The sequence below is a fragment of the Pseudophryne corroboree genome, chromosome 10 (assembly GCF_028390025.1).
Source record: "Pseudophryne corroboree isolate aPseCor3 chromosome 10, aPseCor3.hap2, whole genome shotgun sequence".
Taxonomy (NCBI): Eukaryota; Metazoa; Chordata; class Amphibia; order Anura; family Myobatrachidae; genus Pseudophryne; species Pseudophryne corroboree.
Genome location: NC_086453.1, coordinates 55,470,603 through 55,485,857, shown reverse-complemented (window position 1 = coordinate 55,485,857; position 15,255 = coordinate 55,470,603). Strand labels below are relative to the sequence as shown.

At 47.2% G+C, this 15,255-nt stretch overlaps 1 protein-coding gene across 1 annotated transcript in view; it reads left to right on the top strand.

Moving 5' to 3' along the window:
* Nucleotides 1–15,255, top strand: part of POLD1 (DNA polymerase delta 1, catalytic subunit) — a 294,557-nt gene that overhangs the window by 40,332 nt on the left and 238,970 nt on the right. Inside the window, exon 5 of the mRNA XM_063942417.1 lies at nt 3,763–3,888. Coding sequence (XP_063798487.1) covers nt 3,763–3,888 — 126 coding nt within the window. The remainder of the gene's footprint in view (nt 1–3,762; nt 3,889–15,255) is intronic.

Here is a 15,255-nt window from a genome sequence, read left to right as displayed (position 1 = left end):
GACAAAAATGCTTTTTCTCTTCTTTTTATTTGTCTTTATGTAACTGGGTCTGATAGCACCTGCTAATTAAAAATCATATCTGTGACGGATGATTAAATTGTATCAATAAACTTGAAGCAGAAGGAGTCACTGAATATTTTAATGTATTTTCTAGAAAATAGCTTTCAAAATACTAGTGCAGGATTTTCTAATTTTAGGTGTCCAGGGAACGTCTGCTACTCGCCTGCTTTCGAACCATGGGTGGATCCTTAATCTCCAGAAGTCTCACCTGGAACCGTCACAAAGAATTCAGTTCCTGGGAATGATACTGGACATGGTGTCTCAGAAGGTATTCCTTCCAATGGACAAGGCCTTGACTTCCAGGCTATGGTCCGCTCGGTGCTCAGACCCCGCAAGATCTCAGTTCATCTTTGCATTTGCTTACTGGGCAAGATGGTTGCCTCCTACGAGGCAATCCAGTATGGCAGATTTCATGCACGTCCGTTCCAGCTGGATCTGCTGGACAAATGGTCAGGGTCTCACATGCGCCATAGTGTACTGTAGCTCTGTCGCCAAAAGCACGGGATCTCCCTGTTATGGGCGCTACAAGTCTCTCACCTTGTGGAGGGTCAGAGTTTCAGTCTTGGACTCTACTGACAACGGATGCCAGCCTCTTGGATTGGGGTGGTATGACCCAGGGGGTCCAGTTCCAGGGGAAGTGGTTGCGTCAGGAATCTGCACTCCCAATAAATGTACTGGAACTCAGAGCAATTTACAATGCTCTTCTGCAAGCCTCCTATCTCCTTCGTAATCAAGCCGTCCAGATGCAGTCGGACAACACCACAGCGGTCGCGTACATTAACCGACAGGGTGTAACAAGAAGCAGGGCTGCAATGCGAGAGGTGTCAAGGATACTCCTCTACGCAGAGGCAAACGCAAGGACCATCTCAGTCATATTCATTCCAGGTGTGGACAGTTAGGAAGCGGGCTTCCTCAGCAGGCACAACCTCCATCCTGGAGAATGGGGCCTTCACCCTCAGATGTTTCAACAGCTGGTTCACCGGTGGGGCTGTCCGCTGATAGACCTGTTGGCTTCTCATCTCGACAAGAAGCTCTGTCGTTACTGCTCCAGAATGAGGGACGCTCTGACGGCGCCGTGGACTCACCAGTTTGTATACCTGTTTCCTCCAATCCCTCTCATTCCCAGAGTTCTAAATAGACTCAAAAGGGAAAGCGTTCGGGCAATTCTCATTGCCCCGGATTGGCCTCGAAGGACCTGGTATGCAGACCTCCAAACCATGTCTCTGGAGGAACTCTGGCCTCTGCCACTTCTCAAGGACCTTCTTCAACAAGGTCCGTTCATCTATCCAGACTTGCTGCGGCTACGTTTGACGGCTTGGAAGTTGAGAGGGAGATTTTAGTCAGAACAAGTCTCCCATCCAAGGTTATTTCCACTATGGTCCGGGCCCGTAAGGTGGTCAGGTCAAAACATTACCACGGTATCTGGAAGAAATATGTTTCGTGGTGTGAGGGTAGAAAATATTCTCCTGCAAGCAGGCGTGGATAAGGGCCTATGGTTGGGCTCCATCAAAGTTCAGATTTTGGCTCTCTCTATCTTCTTCCAGAAACAACTAGCGGTACTGCCAGAAGTACAGACATTCCTTAAAGGTGTTCTTCACATTCAGCCACCTTTTGTCCCTCCCATGGCTCTGTGGGATCTCAGCGTGGTCTTAATCTTTCTCCATTCGGGCTGGTTTGAATCCTTGCAAAGGGTGGACTTGAAATATCTAACTTGGAAGACCGTCATGTTGCTGGCTTTGGCCTCTGCAAGACGTGTGTCAGAATTGGGGGCCTTATCCTGTAAGACCTCGTATTTGATTTTTCACGTGGATAGGGTGGAACTCAGGACTCGCCCGCAGTTTTTGCCGAAAGTGGTGTCGGCCTTTCATGCAAATCAGCCAATAGTGGTTCCAGTGTTGGCTGACACATCAGTTGCTCCAAAGTCCCTGGACGTTGTGAGGGCTTTAAAAATTTACGTCAAGACGACGGCTCGTCACAGGAAATCTGACTCGCTTTTTGTCCTTTATGACGCTACCAAAATTGGTCGTCCTGCTTCTAAGCAGTCAATTGCTCGTTGGCTCAGGTTGACCATTCAACAAGACTATCCAGGCCCACACCACAAGGTCGGTGGGTTCTTCCTGAGCGGCTGCCTGGGGCGTCTTTGCCTTGTGCCATGCAGCTACTTGGTCTGGTTCGAACACATTCGTAAAGTTCTATAGGTTCGACACCTTGGCTAGAGATGACCTTCAGTTTGGTCAGGCAGTTTTGCAGGGGTCTCGGCTCTTTCCCTCCCATTCTGGGAGCTTTGGGACTTTCCCATGGTACTAATGTCATCCCAGTATTCACTAGGACGTTGGAGAAAATAGGAATTTAATACCTACTGGTAATTCCTTTTCTCGTAGTCCGTAGTGGATACTGGGCGCCCGCCTCAGTGCTTCGTGTTCCTGGTTGTAAGTTTTTCTTGGTTGGGTCTGCTGTTGCTGTCCCTATTCTATGTTTGGGTAGCTTTGCTATTTCTCTGTTCTGGTTAGCGCTGCTGTCTTTTATTACGGTTGTGTGTTGGTTAGCTACCTCACCGCTTTCCTTGTATTTCCTTCTCTCATGGTATGTCCGTCTCCTCGGGCACAGTTTTCCTGGACTGAGTCTGGTGGAGGGGCATAGAGGGAGGAGCCAGCACACACTGATGATTTCTTAAAGTGCCAGGCTCCAATGGACCCGATCTATACCAATGGTACTAATGTCATCCCAGTATCTACTACGGACTACGAGAAAAGGAATTACCGGTAGGTATTAAACTCTTTTTTATTTTTTTTTATTTTTTTTTGGGGGGGGGTGAAGGGGTGGAGTAAAGAGAAGAGAAGTCCCACTTTGTCACTAGGAGTACTGATATAGAAACGGGAGATTGGCATTAGAAAAATGCGGCTTCAGCATGCTAGTGCCTGAGTGGGCATACTGGGGCTTCTCAGATTCCGGTCTTCCTCGTCTAGACCAGTGGGGGAGTGTTGTCTCTGGGGTGGCGATGGTGGGGAGATGATGGTAACCTGTTTAGCTCACCGGGTGCTGTAATATAGATCCTTACCCAGGGGGGATGGTTAGGGATGTGGGGAATGTATATTTTTGTATACTAATTTTTAGCAATAAAGAAAAGGTCTAAAATATGACCCCACCCAGACACCGCTCTAGAGTTACTTGACTAGTACAATACTGTATACGGTTGAGTATCCCTTATCCAAAACGCTTGGGACCAGAGGTATTTTGGATATCGGATTTTTCCGTATTTTGGAATAATTGCATACCATAATGAGATATCATGGCGATGGGACCCAAGTCTAAGCACAGAATGCATTTATGTTTCATATACACCTTATACACACAGCCTGAAGGTCATTTAATACTATATTTTTAATAACTTTGTGTATTAAACAAAGTTTGAGTACATTGAGCCACAGAAAACAAAGATTTCACTATCTCACTCAAAAAAGTCCGTATTTTGAAATATTCCGTATTTCGGAATATATGGATATGGGATACTCAACCTGTATACTCCCCTGTGCTGAGCTAAATTGGGCAAATTGTTTTTTATGATTAGTCCATTTAAAAAAAACTATTCCAGCAAATAATTTTTTACTGTAACTGTTCCCATGTATTGTTCTGAATGAAAGGCGACTGCTCACATGACTTTCACCCTGCAGTGTATTTACTGTGTTGTCATTGGTTCTTCAGGGTTCAAGCAGGAGCACCTCAGCGACTTCAAGAAGGAGCTGAACAATGCTGTGATCAAGGACATGCGTTCTAACAAGGACAACCTATCGCAGGCAGTCCTGGCTGTGGATATCTGCATGAAGGAGAGTGAGTGATTGCTTTCTGTATCCGGATCTCTGCGCACTCCTCGCAAGTCGTCTGGTGTTTCTGTAGCGCTGTTTGGTGTCTCTATTGTGAATTTGGATCTCTGCTTTCTAGTAAATGTGTTATACCACTTTACAGAAATATGAAAAGGATAAAGAGAACTTGTCTCTTGGTGGTATGCCAATTCCACCCTCCTGGCGCTAATAAAAATATCTTGCAGATGAATATGTATATAAAAGAAAAATTCAACACACTGCAGCGTATGTTTTCAAGACTTAGTCTTAAGGGCCCTACACACTGGCCGACTTCACTGCACGATATGAACGATCTCGTTCATTAATGAACGAGATAACGTTCATATCGTGCAGTGTGGAGTCACCAGCGATGAACGATGCGTGGCCCCGCGCTCGTTCATCGCTGGTGACATGTCGGCTGTGCATGCAGGCCAATATGGACGAGATCGTCCATATTTGCCAGCACGTCTATGGAGCCGGGTGACGGGGGGAGTGAAGAAACTTCACGACCCCCCCCCCCCCGTCACTGCCCCCCCCCCCCGCCGCCGGGTCGGCCGTATCGGCCGTCGGGCACCTCGGCGGCACATCGCCTAATGTGTAGGGCCCATTAGGCATAAAGGTACATACATAGATATTTAAAACATTGCGCTGTGTTACGTTTTTTTTTTTACTTTAATAGATATAAGCAATATTGATATTTTTTTTCCTCTATATATATATATATATATATATATATATATATATATATATTTTATTTTATAAGAGTGGCTCTGTATAAATCAGTGATGAGATCGGGAGATGTCCGCAAATATCTCAAATAACATTTATTACATATGCATAAAAACAAACATCTAAAATCTAAAATATTGATCACCTTTCAAGCATGCATATAGCCAGTTTTAACTTGAATAAGGGAATAGTCCCTAATTAGCATAGAATATGTATAATTAAATAGCTGCCTTAGTAACACTTTATGTGAATAAATGCTGAAGTCCTGAGTACGCAGTGTGTAACACTGTATTGAACAGTCTTTGATACTGGGTCCACACACGGAATTGCTACTTTGTATGCCGGCGTCCCGGCTGTGATAGAAACAGTTTAGTGTGAAACTGAAGGCAGTATTTCTCTTTCATCCACTAGGGGACACTGGAGTCATATACAGTAGAGGTGTGAAGCCTGCAACCGGAGGTGTGGCACAATCTTAAATTAGCATTGTCTGCACAGCCGGCTCCTCCCCCTTCACATCCCTCCTGCCTCAGTTTGGAAAATAGTGTCAGGAGGTACAAGCACAGAAAGGGAGCTCCTGCTCCTTGAAGATTAATTTTTTTTTATTTTTTTTCTATTTTACACTGATCCAATCCCTCCTAACTAAAGGGAGGGTGCAGGTTTTTACAGGAACAGATAGTACTTGCCCGATCCCACCTAAATGAAAGGGGGTGCAGGCTTTACCAGAAGAAAGGGCTGCGTCCCCCTAATAAAAGGGGGACAAAGTTCAGGATCCAGAATATGCTGCGTCAACCAATGAAATAGAGGACAAAGCCAAGATGAGTTTGAGAGACAAGATCCCTTTTGAAGGGATCTGCGTCTCTCTACAGGAGATCCTCAAACTGTAAGTACTGGTACTGGAATGAGGTCCCTTAGCCTGCAGATCCCTCCTTTAGTAATACAAAGAGTGCCCTGACATTTCTATGCATCTCCCCGGTTAAGCTCTGGGGAGATCAGAAGCGCCGCACATAGATCCCCATAGCAGCTGCCCGGAGCCATTTCAGTGAGCAGAGAGCGGGCCAGCCGGAGCACACAGCTCATTAACAGACTGAGCTGCGCTCCGGAGGACGGCTGGGAAGGCACCGCCACGCGTAGACGGGGGCTGTAAGTGTCGGGCGCTTCTCTGTTACACGCGCTGCGGGGGGGGGGAGGGGGGCCGCTCCACCTCACGCAGCGTCCCAGCTACGGTCAGACACACGGATCAGGATAAAGGGTTATTTAACAACGGTCCCCTGATAGAGGGGGAGACTATTAGGTACTGACTACAAGGGATATGTTACCTCATAATTTTAATGGCGGCCATTTTACACGAGCCCGAGGGAGAGGATACATTTTTGGCGCAAAGTTAGTTCCAGGGGGGGTTACTCCCTCCCTAGGGAAGTCAGCCAATTAGCTCAGGGGGTGGGGCCCCTACATTAATTCAGGCTTCCTCTGCTGTTGAACATTATATTGGAAGCTGCCAAAAGGGATCTCCTGTATTTTCATGAATTTTATATTTATATTCTCAAAGGAATATATGAGAAGGATCCTGCAGAAAATAAGAGGAAGCGATGGAACAAAAACCCCAACTTAACAGCTGAGTTACAGTTGGGTGTGCGAGTGGAGCAAAACGGCTGGTGCTTTAATTTATTTTTCTCTGACGTCCTAGTGGATGCTGGGACTCCGTAAGGACCATGGGGAATAGCGGCTCCGCAGGAGACAGGGCACAAAATAAAAGCTTAAGGATCAGGTGGTGTGCACTGGCTCCTCTCCCTATGACCCTCCTCCAAGCCTCAGTTAGATTTTTGTGCCCGGCCGAGAAGGGTGCAATCTAGGTGGCTCTCCTGAGCTGCTTAGAATAAAAGTTTAGTTTAGGTTTTTTTATTTTCAGTGAGTCCTGCTGGCAAGGGGACTATATGGTGTCTCTGGACATCAAAGATGCTTATCTCCACGTCCCAATATACCCTTCTCACCAAGGGTACCTCAGGTTTGTAGTACAAAACTGTCATTATCAGTTTCAGACGCTGCCGTTTGGATTGTCCACGGCACCTCGGGTCTTTACCAAGGTAATGGGCGAAATGATGATTCTTCTACGAAGAAAAGACATTTTAATTATCCCTTACTTGGACGATCTCCTGATAAGGGCAAGATCCAGGGAACAGTTAGAAGTCGGAGTAGCACTATCTCAGGTAGTGTTACGTCAGCACGGGTGGATTCTAAATATTCCAAAATCGCAGCTGATTCCAACGACACGTCTACTGTTCCTAGGAATGATTCTGGACGCAGTCCAGAAGAAGGTGTTTCTCCCGGAGGAGAAGGCCAGGGAGTTATCCGAGCTAGTCAGGAACCTCCTAAAACCAGGCCAGGTCTCAGTGCATCAGTGCACGAGGGTCCTGGGAAAAATGGTGGCTTCTTACGAAGCGATTCCATTCGGAAGATTCCATGCAAGAACATTTCAGTGGGATCTACTGGACAAATGGTCCGGATCGCATCTGCAGATGCATCAGCGGATAACCCTGTCGCCAAGGACAAGGGTGTCTCTCCTGTGGTGGCTGCAGAGTGCTCATCTACTAGAGGGCCGCAGATTTGGCATTCAGGATTGGATCCTGGTAACCACGGATGCCAGCCTGAGAGGCTGGGGAGCAGTCACACAGGGAAGGAATTTCCAGGGCTTGTGGTCAAGCATGGAAACATCTCTTCATATAAACATTCTGGAACTAAGGGCCATTTACAATGCCCTAAGTCAAGCAAAACCTCTGCTTCAGGGTCAGGCGGTGTTGATCCAATCGGACAACATCACGTCAGTCGCCCACGTAAACAGACAGGGCGGCACGAGAAGCAGGAGGGCAATGGCAGAAGCTGCAAGGATTCTTCGCTGGGCGGAAAATCATGTGATAGCACTGTCAGCAGTGTTCATTCCGGGAGTGGACAACTGGGAAGCAGACTTCCTCAGCAGACACGACCTTCACCCGGGAGAGTGGGGACTTCACCCAGAAGTCTTCCACCTGATTGTAAACCGTTGGGAAAAACCAAAGGTGGACATGATGGCGTCACGTCTAAACAAAAAACTGGACAGATATTGCGCCAGGTCAAGGGACCCTCAGGCAATAGCAGTGGACGCTCTGGTAACGCCGTGGGTGTACCAGTCAGTGTATGTGTTCCCTCCTCTGCCTCTCATACCAAAAGTACTGAGAATCATAAGAAGGAGAGGAGTAAGAACTATACTCGTGATCCCGGATTGGCCAAGAAGGACTTGGTACCCGGAACTTCAAGAGATGCTCACGGACGAACCGTGGCCTCTACCTCTAAGACAGGACCTGCTACTGCAGGGGCCTTGTCTGTTTCAAGACTTACCGCGGCTGCGTTTGACGGCATGGCGGTTGAACGCCGGATCCTGAGGTAAAAAGGCATTCCAGAAGAAGTCATTCCTACTCTGGTCAAAGCCAGGAAGGACGTAACCGCAAAACATTATCACCGCATTTGGCGTAAATATGTTGCGTGGTGTGAGGCCAAGAGGGCCCCTACAGAGGAATTTCAACTGGGTCGTTTCCTTCATTTCCTGCAAACAGGACTGTCTATGGGCCTAAAATTAGGGTCCATTAAGGTTCAAATTTCGGCCCTGTCGATTTTCTTCCAAAAAGAACTGGCTTCAGTACCTGAAGTTCAGACATTTGTAAAAGGGGTGCTGCACATACAGCGTCCTTTTGTGCCTCCAGTGGCACCTTGGGATCTCAATGTGGTGTTGAGTTTTCTAAAGTCACATTGGTTTGAACCACTTTCCACTGTGGACTTAAAATATCTCACATGGAAGGTGTCGATGCTGTTAGCCTTGGCTTCAGCCAGGCGTGTGTCAGAATTGGCGGCTTTATCATATAAAAGCCCTTACTTAATTTTTCATTCTGACAGGGCGGAATTGAGGACTCGTCCTCAATTTCTACCTAAGGTGGTTTCTGCATTTCACATGAACCAACCTATTGTGGTACCTGCGGCTACCAGGGACTTAGAGGACTCTAAGTTGCTTGACGTTGTCAGGGCCTTGAAAATATATGTTTCCAGGACGGCTGGAGTCAGAAAATCTGACTCGCTGTTTATCCTGTATGCACCTAACAAACTGGGTGCTCCTGCTTCTAAGCAGACGATTGCTCGTTGGATTTGTAGTACAATTCAGCTTGCACATTCTGTGGCAGGATTGCCACAGCCAAAATCAGTAAAAGCCCATTCCACAAGGAAAGTGGGCTCATCTTGGGCGGCTGCCCGAGGGGTCTCGGCTTTACAACTTTGCCGAGCAGCTACTTGGTCAGGGGCAAACACGTTTGCTAAATTCTACAAATTTGATACCCTGGCTGAGGAGGACCTGGAGTTCTCTCATTCGGTGCTGCAGAGTCATCCGCACTCTCCCGCCCGTTTGGGAGCTTTGGTATAATCCCCATGGTCCTTACGGAGTCCCAGCATCCACTAGGACGTCAGAGAAAATAAGATTTTACTTACCGATAAATCTATTTCTCATAGTCCGCAGTGGATGCTGGGCGCCCATCCCTAGTGCGGATTGTCTGCAATACTTGTATATAGTTATTGTTACAAAAATTCGGGTTATTATTGTTGTGAGCCATCTTTTCAGAGGCTCCCTTGCGTTTATCATACTGTTAACTGGGTTCAGATCACAAGTTGTACGGTGTGATTGGTGTGGCTGGTATGAGTCTTACCCGGGATTCAATATCCTTCCTTATTATGTACGCTCGTCCGGGCACAGTATCCTAACTGAGGCTTGGAGGAGGGTCATAGGGGGAGGAGCCAGTGCACACCACCTGATCCTTAAGCTTTTATTTTGTGCCCTGTCTCCTGCGGAGCCGCTATTCCCCATGGTCCTTACGGAGTCCCAGCATCCACTACGGACTATGAGAAATAGATTTATCGGTAAGTAAAATCTTATTATTTTCTATTTATTTAATTATTTTTTAATTATAACTTAATTTTTTGTCCTGCTCCTTTTATATACATGTATATATAAGAAGGGTAAAGTAATCCCAGCCGAATCCGATACCTAAAGGAACCGTCGCTTCCGTCACCTCTCAGTCTTTCTCTTCCTAGTTTAAAGGGTGAAAGTGCTACGTAATGCCCTAGTAAGGGGGTTAAACAACATGTCTAAAGCACCAACCAAGACCTGTTATGTATGTACGAAAGGTAACGGGAAGGGCTCGCAGGTTGGCAGCTCCGGGGTGGACAACTCCTGCTTAGACAAGGACGCTCCACCTGGTAACATATGGCTAGGTCATGAAAAGACAGCCTTACAAATAGAATCTCCAAGGAGATGGCGGAATCAGCAGCAATCGGAATGGGCTGCGGGATTCTCAAAGACGAGGAGGAATTCCTTATCAGGTTAACGCCGGCCGCACATGCACAAACAAAGGTGCACAAGGCAGTTAAAAGATCTCTTCCTATTAGGTGAGTAAATGGAATCTTACCTAAACGCCGATTGCCCAGAAGAGGACACGGCAATCTCAGGTCTTGATTTTTTATTTTTTTTGAAGCGTTGAAGGGGATCCTATACTTTAAAGTAGAAAAAGTAAAGGAGCCAGAAGAATTCGAATTGTTCGAATCCCAAAAGCCGCATTCTGCGGTCTTTCCCATTCCTACATCTTTCAAATCTCAGATGGAGGACGCTGGGAAACAACCTGACACGTTTTCAATTTACGAAAAGGTTTCAAGTAACGTATCTCCTACCTAGGGGTGTAATGATACGTAGGAAACTCCACCAGTAGTGGATGCTTTCCTAGGAAGGTTGTCGGTGAAGACAATCTTACCCATTTCTAATGTAACTTCTTTAAAGGATGCTTCAGGTCGTAAGGTTGACACGGCTTTAAAGTCAATTTTAGTAGCAGCTGGTACAGCACAGAGACCTGCGATAGTCTGTGCTTGGGTCAACAAGGCCATGGGAGCATGGTTTGGGCATTTTGTACAGGCTATTGAGGAGGACAATAGCTTGGAAGAGATTACCCAACTGCCGGAACATATTCAAGAATCTGTTTCATACTTGTGTCAAGCCTCAGAGGATCCTAGCAGAATAGCTTTGCGCATCGGCCATATCGGCTAGACGGATTTTATGGCTCAGAGAAAAGACTCTGACACCGAGAAGGCGGTAGATCGGAGTTGGACAAGTGGATTTCGCAGGGAAGTTCACCCTTCTACTTACTCCTTGTACGAGAGCCGCTCCACAGGTCAGGAGAGGTTACTCGGGTCCAGCGTGTAAATCATTTAGATCACAGTCCATTCGAGCCCGAGGGAGAGGTTTCGGTACACAAGTACATGGGGGCAAAAGGTAGAGACCGCTCACAGGCAGCAATCAGAAAGCAGGATAATCCTGCTGACAAAACTGTGGCATGACGGCATCCCAGCTCACCTGGGGTCCCCCTTTGTGGGCGCACGTTTGGAAGGTTTTCGGGACTTCTGGGCCAAAAACCCCACCAGAACTTTGGATAATCGACGTACCAGAGGTAGTGTCCTCAAAGGACAAAAGCACTGCTGACTGCAATTTAAACTTTGCTACGGTCAGATGTCATTATTCCGGTTCCCACCTCTCAGAGGAACGGGTTTCTATTCCAATCTGTTTGTCATGGCAAAGCCAGATGGGGGACAGTCAGGCTGATACTCAATTTAAAGGGTTTTAAACCAGTCTCTAAGGGTTTATAAATTCAACATGGAATCAATCCAGTTGGTCAATGCAGGCTTAGAACAAGGCATATTCATGGTGTCAATGGACATAATACATATCTGCATATCCCAATCTGAGGACCTCACCAGGCTTACTAAAAGTTCGCACAGGTGAAGGATCACTACCACTTCAGGGCCTTTGGATTCGGTCGGTCATCAGCCCCAGTAAGCCTTACGAAGTTCATAGCAATCATGGTTGCAGAATGGAGACTGTTGAGGGGCACTATTATGCCTTATGTAGACGATCTACTAATCAGAGTATCCTCTCGGGAACAGTTGTTCAAGGATGTTAAGACGTCTCATCAATTTGTCGTTTACCAGGGTGGATTGTGAATTCCAGAAATCCAACCTCAGGTCAACTCAACGGATTCAATTCGTTGGTCTCATTGTGGACACGGTACAATTGAGAGTATTCCTACAAGATAGGGTCGAGGACCTACAGAGATTAGGGGCTCAGGTGCTGAGGTCACAAACCTCAGGGAGCAGGCTCACATTGATTTCTACATCGCAGTATTTTGACTTCCACCGCGCATACGACCCTCCTTAGCTTGGTGTTTGTTGCACAAGAATCTCGCATCCGGCAACAGATTCAGCATTTGGGATGGGAGAATCCTAACAACGTATGCCAGTCTCAGAGGCTGTGGTGCTGTCCTGGAGGGACATCTGTTTCAGGCAGGTGGACGCCATGAACATTCTCGAGCTAAGAGAGGTTTGCAACGCGCTACTCTTAACCGAGGGCCTGGGCATGGGTCAACATTTGAAGATACAGTCGGACAAGTCACGACGTCGGTTTACATAAACCGTCAAGGACAATCAAATAGCAGGATGGCGTTACGGGAAGCCACAAAGTTCTTGTTGTGGGCAGAAGGACAAAAGATCATCCGCTCGGCAGTGTTAATTCCAGGTGTGGAGAACTGGGTAGCAGATTGTGTCAATTGTCAGAATATGCCTCCGGGGGAGTGGTGCCTCCATCCACGGATTTTCGACCTGGGGGCAAGGATATGGGGTCTACCTCGAGTCGACCTAATGGTGTCGCGGCAAAAACATCAGTTGCCCAGATATATGTCCAGGACAGGAGATCCAGCAGCAGAAGGAGGGGACGCATTAACACTTTCTTGGTGTTACTGGATGGTTCACATTTTTCCACTTTTCCCACTCATTCCCAGGTTTCTGAAAGGGTTGAAACGAGAACGAATGTGGGCGATTCTAATCGCACCAGATTGGTCCCGCAGGAATTGTTACTCAGACCTGCAGGGGTTACTAGCGGATGATCCTTGGCGGTTACCTCAGAGAGAGGACCTGTTATCTCGGGGACCGTTCCAATGCCCAGTCATGCACAGGTTGCGTTTAATGGCGTGGCTCTTGAAACCTGGATCTTAAGAAACACAGTGATACCAAGAATGGCCATTCCTACACGGATTGTCGCTAGGTAGCCGGTCACAGCCATGCACTACTACATAATGTGGAAGAGATACATGGACTGGTGTCAAGAACGTGGGTGGAATTCGACGAACTTCCACTTATCCAAACTTCTACTTTTCCTTCGGGCCGGTCTACAGTTAGGGCTCAGACTGGGCATTCTGAAGGTTCAAATTTCGTCTCTCTACATCCTAATTCTACGGCGGTTGGCACCCTTGCCAGAGGTCAAACCTTTTTACTGGGGGTTCTGAGGATACAACCCCTTTTTCGTCCTCCCATTACGCCGTGGGACTTAAATTTGGTGTTGGAATTTTTGAGTCCTCCAATTTTTGAGCCGTTAGCAAGAACATACCTGAAATCTCTCGCTTGTGGGGTCACATTAGTGCTTACCTTGGCTTCGGCCAGGTGGGATTTCTAAGTTGGGAGCCTTATCGGGTATAAGTCCCTTTTAAATTTTTTATGCGGATAGGACGGAATTCCGTACAGGAACAGTTTTACTTCTTAAGTTGTTTCGGGGGTTCACGTAAACCAGCCATGCATGGTCCCCTCTTCCTAGGGTCTTGCAGATGGGGACGTGTCTTTGCATGTGTCCGAACTTTTAGGGGTATACGTGTAGGTTACATCGACTTTTCCGAAGGTCTGACCATTTATTTTGTTTTTAGATGGGCCAAGGAAGTTTTGGCCTGCACCTATGCAGTCTTTGTCTAGACGGATTTGACTTGCCATTCGGCAAGCTTATATTTCCTGTAACACACAGGTTTCGGTTCAGGCGGGTGCTCCTACCACCCGATCAGTGGGGGCCTCATGGGCGGATGCTAGAGGTGCTTCCACTACTCAACTTTGCAGAGTGGCAACGTGGTCTTTAGCCCACACGTTCACGTAATATTACAGGTTTGATAACTTTGCGTCCGGAGACTCTAAGTTCGGACGTTTAGTTTTGCAGGCCACCGACAGCACTCCCTCCCTGGGGGATAACTTTGGGATGTCCCCTACTGTATATGACGCCAGTGTCCCCTAGTGGATGAAAGAGAAAAGAGGATTTTGGTACTTACCGATAAATCCATTTCTCTGAATCCTCTAGGGGACACTGGACGCCCGCCTCGGTGCTGTCAACCTGCTATGTTCGTAGTTCTTGTTACAACTATTCGTACAAACAGCGTTCTTTTTATCGGTTAACCGTTTCTTGAAGGCTGTTTGATATGATGTACGGTTCGGTTCCTCGCCAGGTGCTATAGTTTCATGTCCTAGTCTCTCAGTCAAATTTTCCAAACTGAGGCAGGAGGGATGTGAAGGGGGAGGAGCCGGCTGTGTAGACAATGCTAATTTAAGATTGTGCCACACCTCCGGTTGCAGGCTTCACACCCCTACTGTATATGACTCCAGTGTCCCCTAGAGGATTCAGAGAAATGGATTTATCGGTAAGTACCAAAATCCTCTTTTATAGTTACCACTGATTCTCCCTGCTAGGATGACGTATCCGTCCCTATCTTCACCCGGTGGTGAGGCCGTCACCGCCCCGTCTGATGTACGCCGAGATTGGATATCCTGATGGGTGGAACTGCAGACTCTCAGCCAAGGTGCGCTCACTGCGGGCTCCGATATTTACTGATCGGCCAGATAGCTGCGGTGCTGGATTACCTATGGCTGCAGAAGTTCACCACCTCTCCCGGATAGATGTAATAGCAGGGTGGGTAGTGGACGGTGATCGGTGCTTTCGGCTTCCCGTGATGGTACACCAGTATATGTTTTCAGGAGTGCGGTATCAACGTGTTTCGTCCCACAATGCCTTGGGACTTCCTCAAGATTGACACTCCTTTAGATTAATCCTCTTTTATAGCTGACCTTAATTATCAGTTAGCTTCAGCTGTGGGCACTTGTGTTTCATTTATAGTTGTCCTCACACTTTTATTATAGGTGTATATAATTTTATCAGAACATCCTAATTATTTTAAATATATATTCGTAAATAAATAAACATAAATATAAGACATAAAGTATAAAATATGCGCGGAAAGGTCTTCCAACCTTATTAGAATTTCTCTGACGTCCTAGTGGATGCTGGGGACTCCGTCAGGACCATGGGGAATAGCGGCTCCGCAGGAGACAGGGCACAAAAGTAAAAGCTTTAGGATCAGGTGGTGTGCACTGGCTCCTCCCCCTATGACCCTCCTCCAAGCCTCAGTTAGATTTTTGTGCCCGGCCGAGAAGGGTGCAATCTAGGTGGCTCTCCTAAAGAGCTGCTTAGAGTAAAAGTTTTGTTAGGTTTTTTATTTTCAGTGAGTCCTGCTGGCAACAGGCTCACTGCATCGAGGGACTTAGGGGAGAGAAGTGAACTCACCTGCGTGCAGGATGGATTGGCTTCTTAGGCTACTGGACACCATTAGCTCCAGAGGGAGTCGGAACACAGGTCTCACCCTGGGGTTCGTCCCGGAGCCGCGCCGCCGACCCCCTTGCAGATGCCGAAAAGTGAAGAGGTCCAGAAACC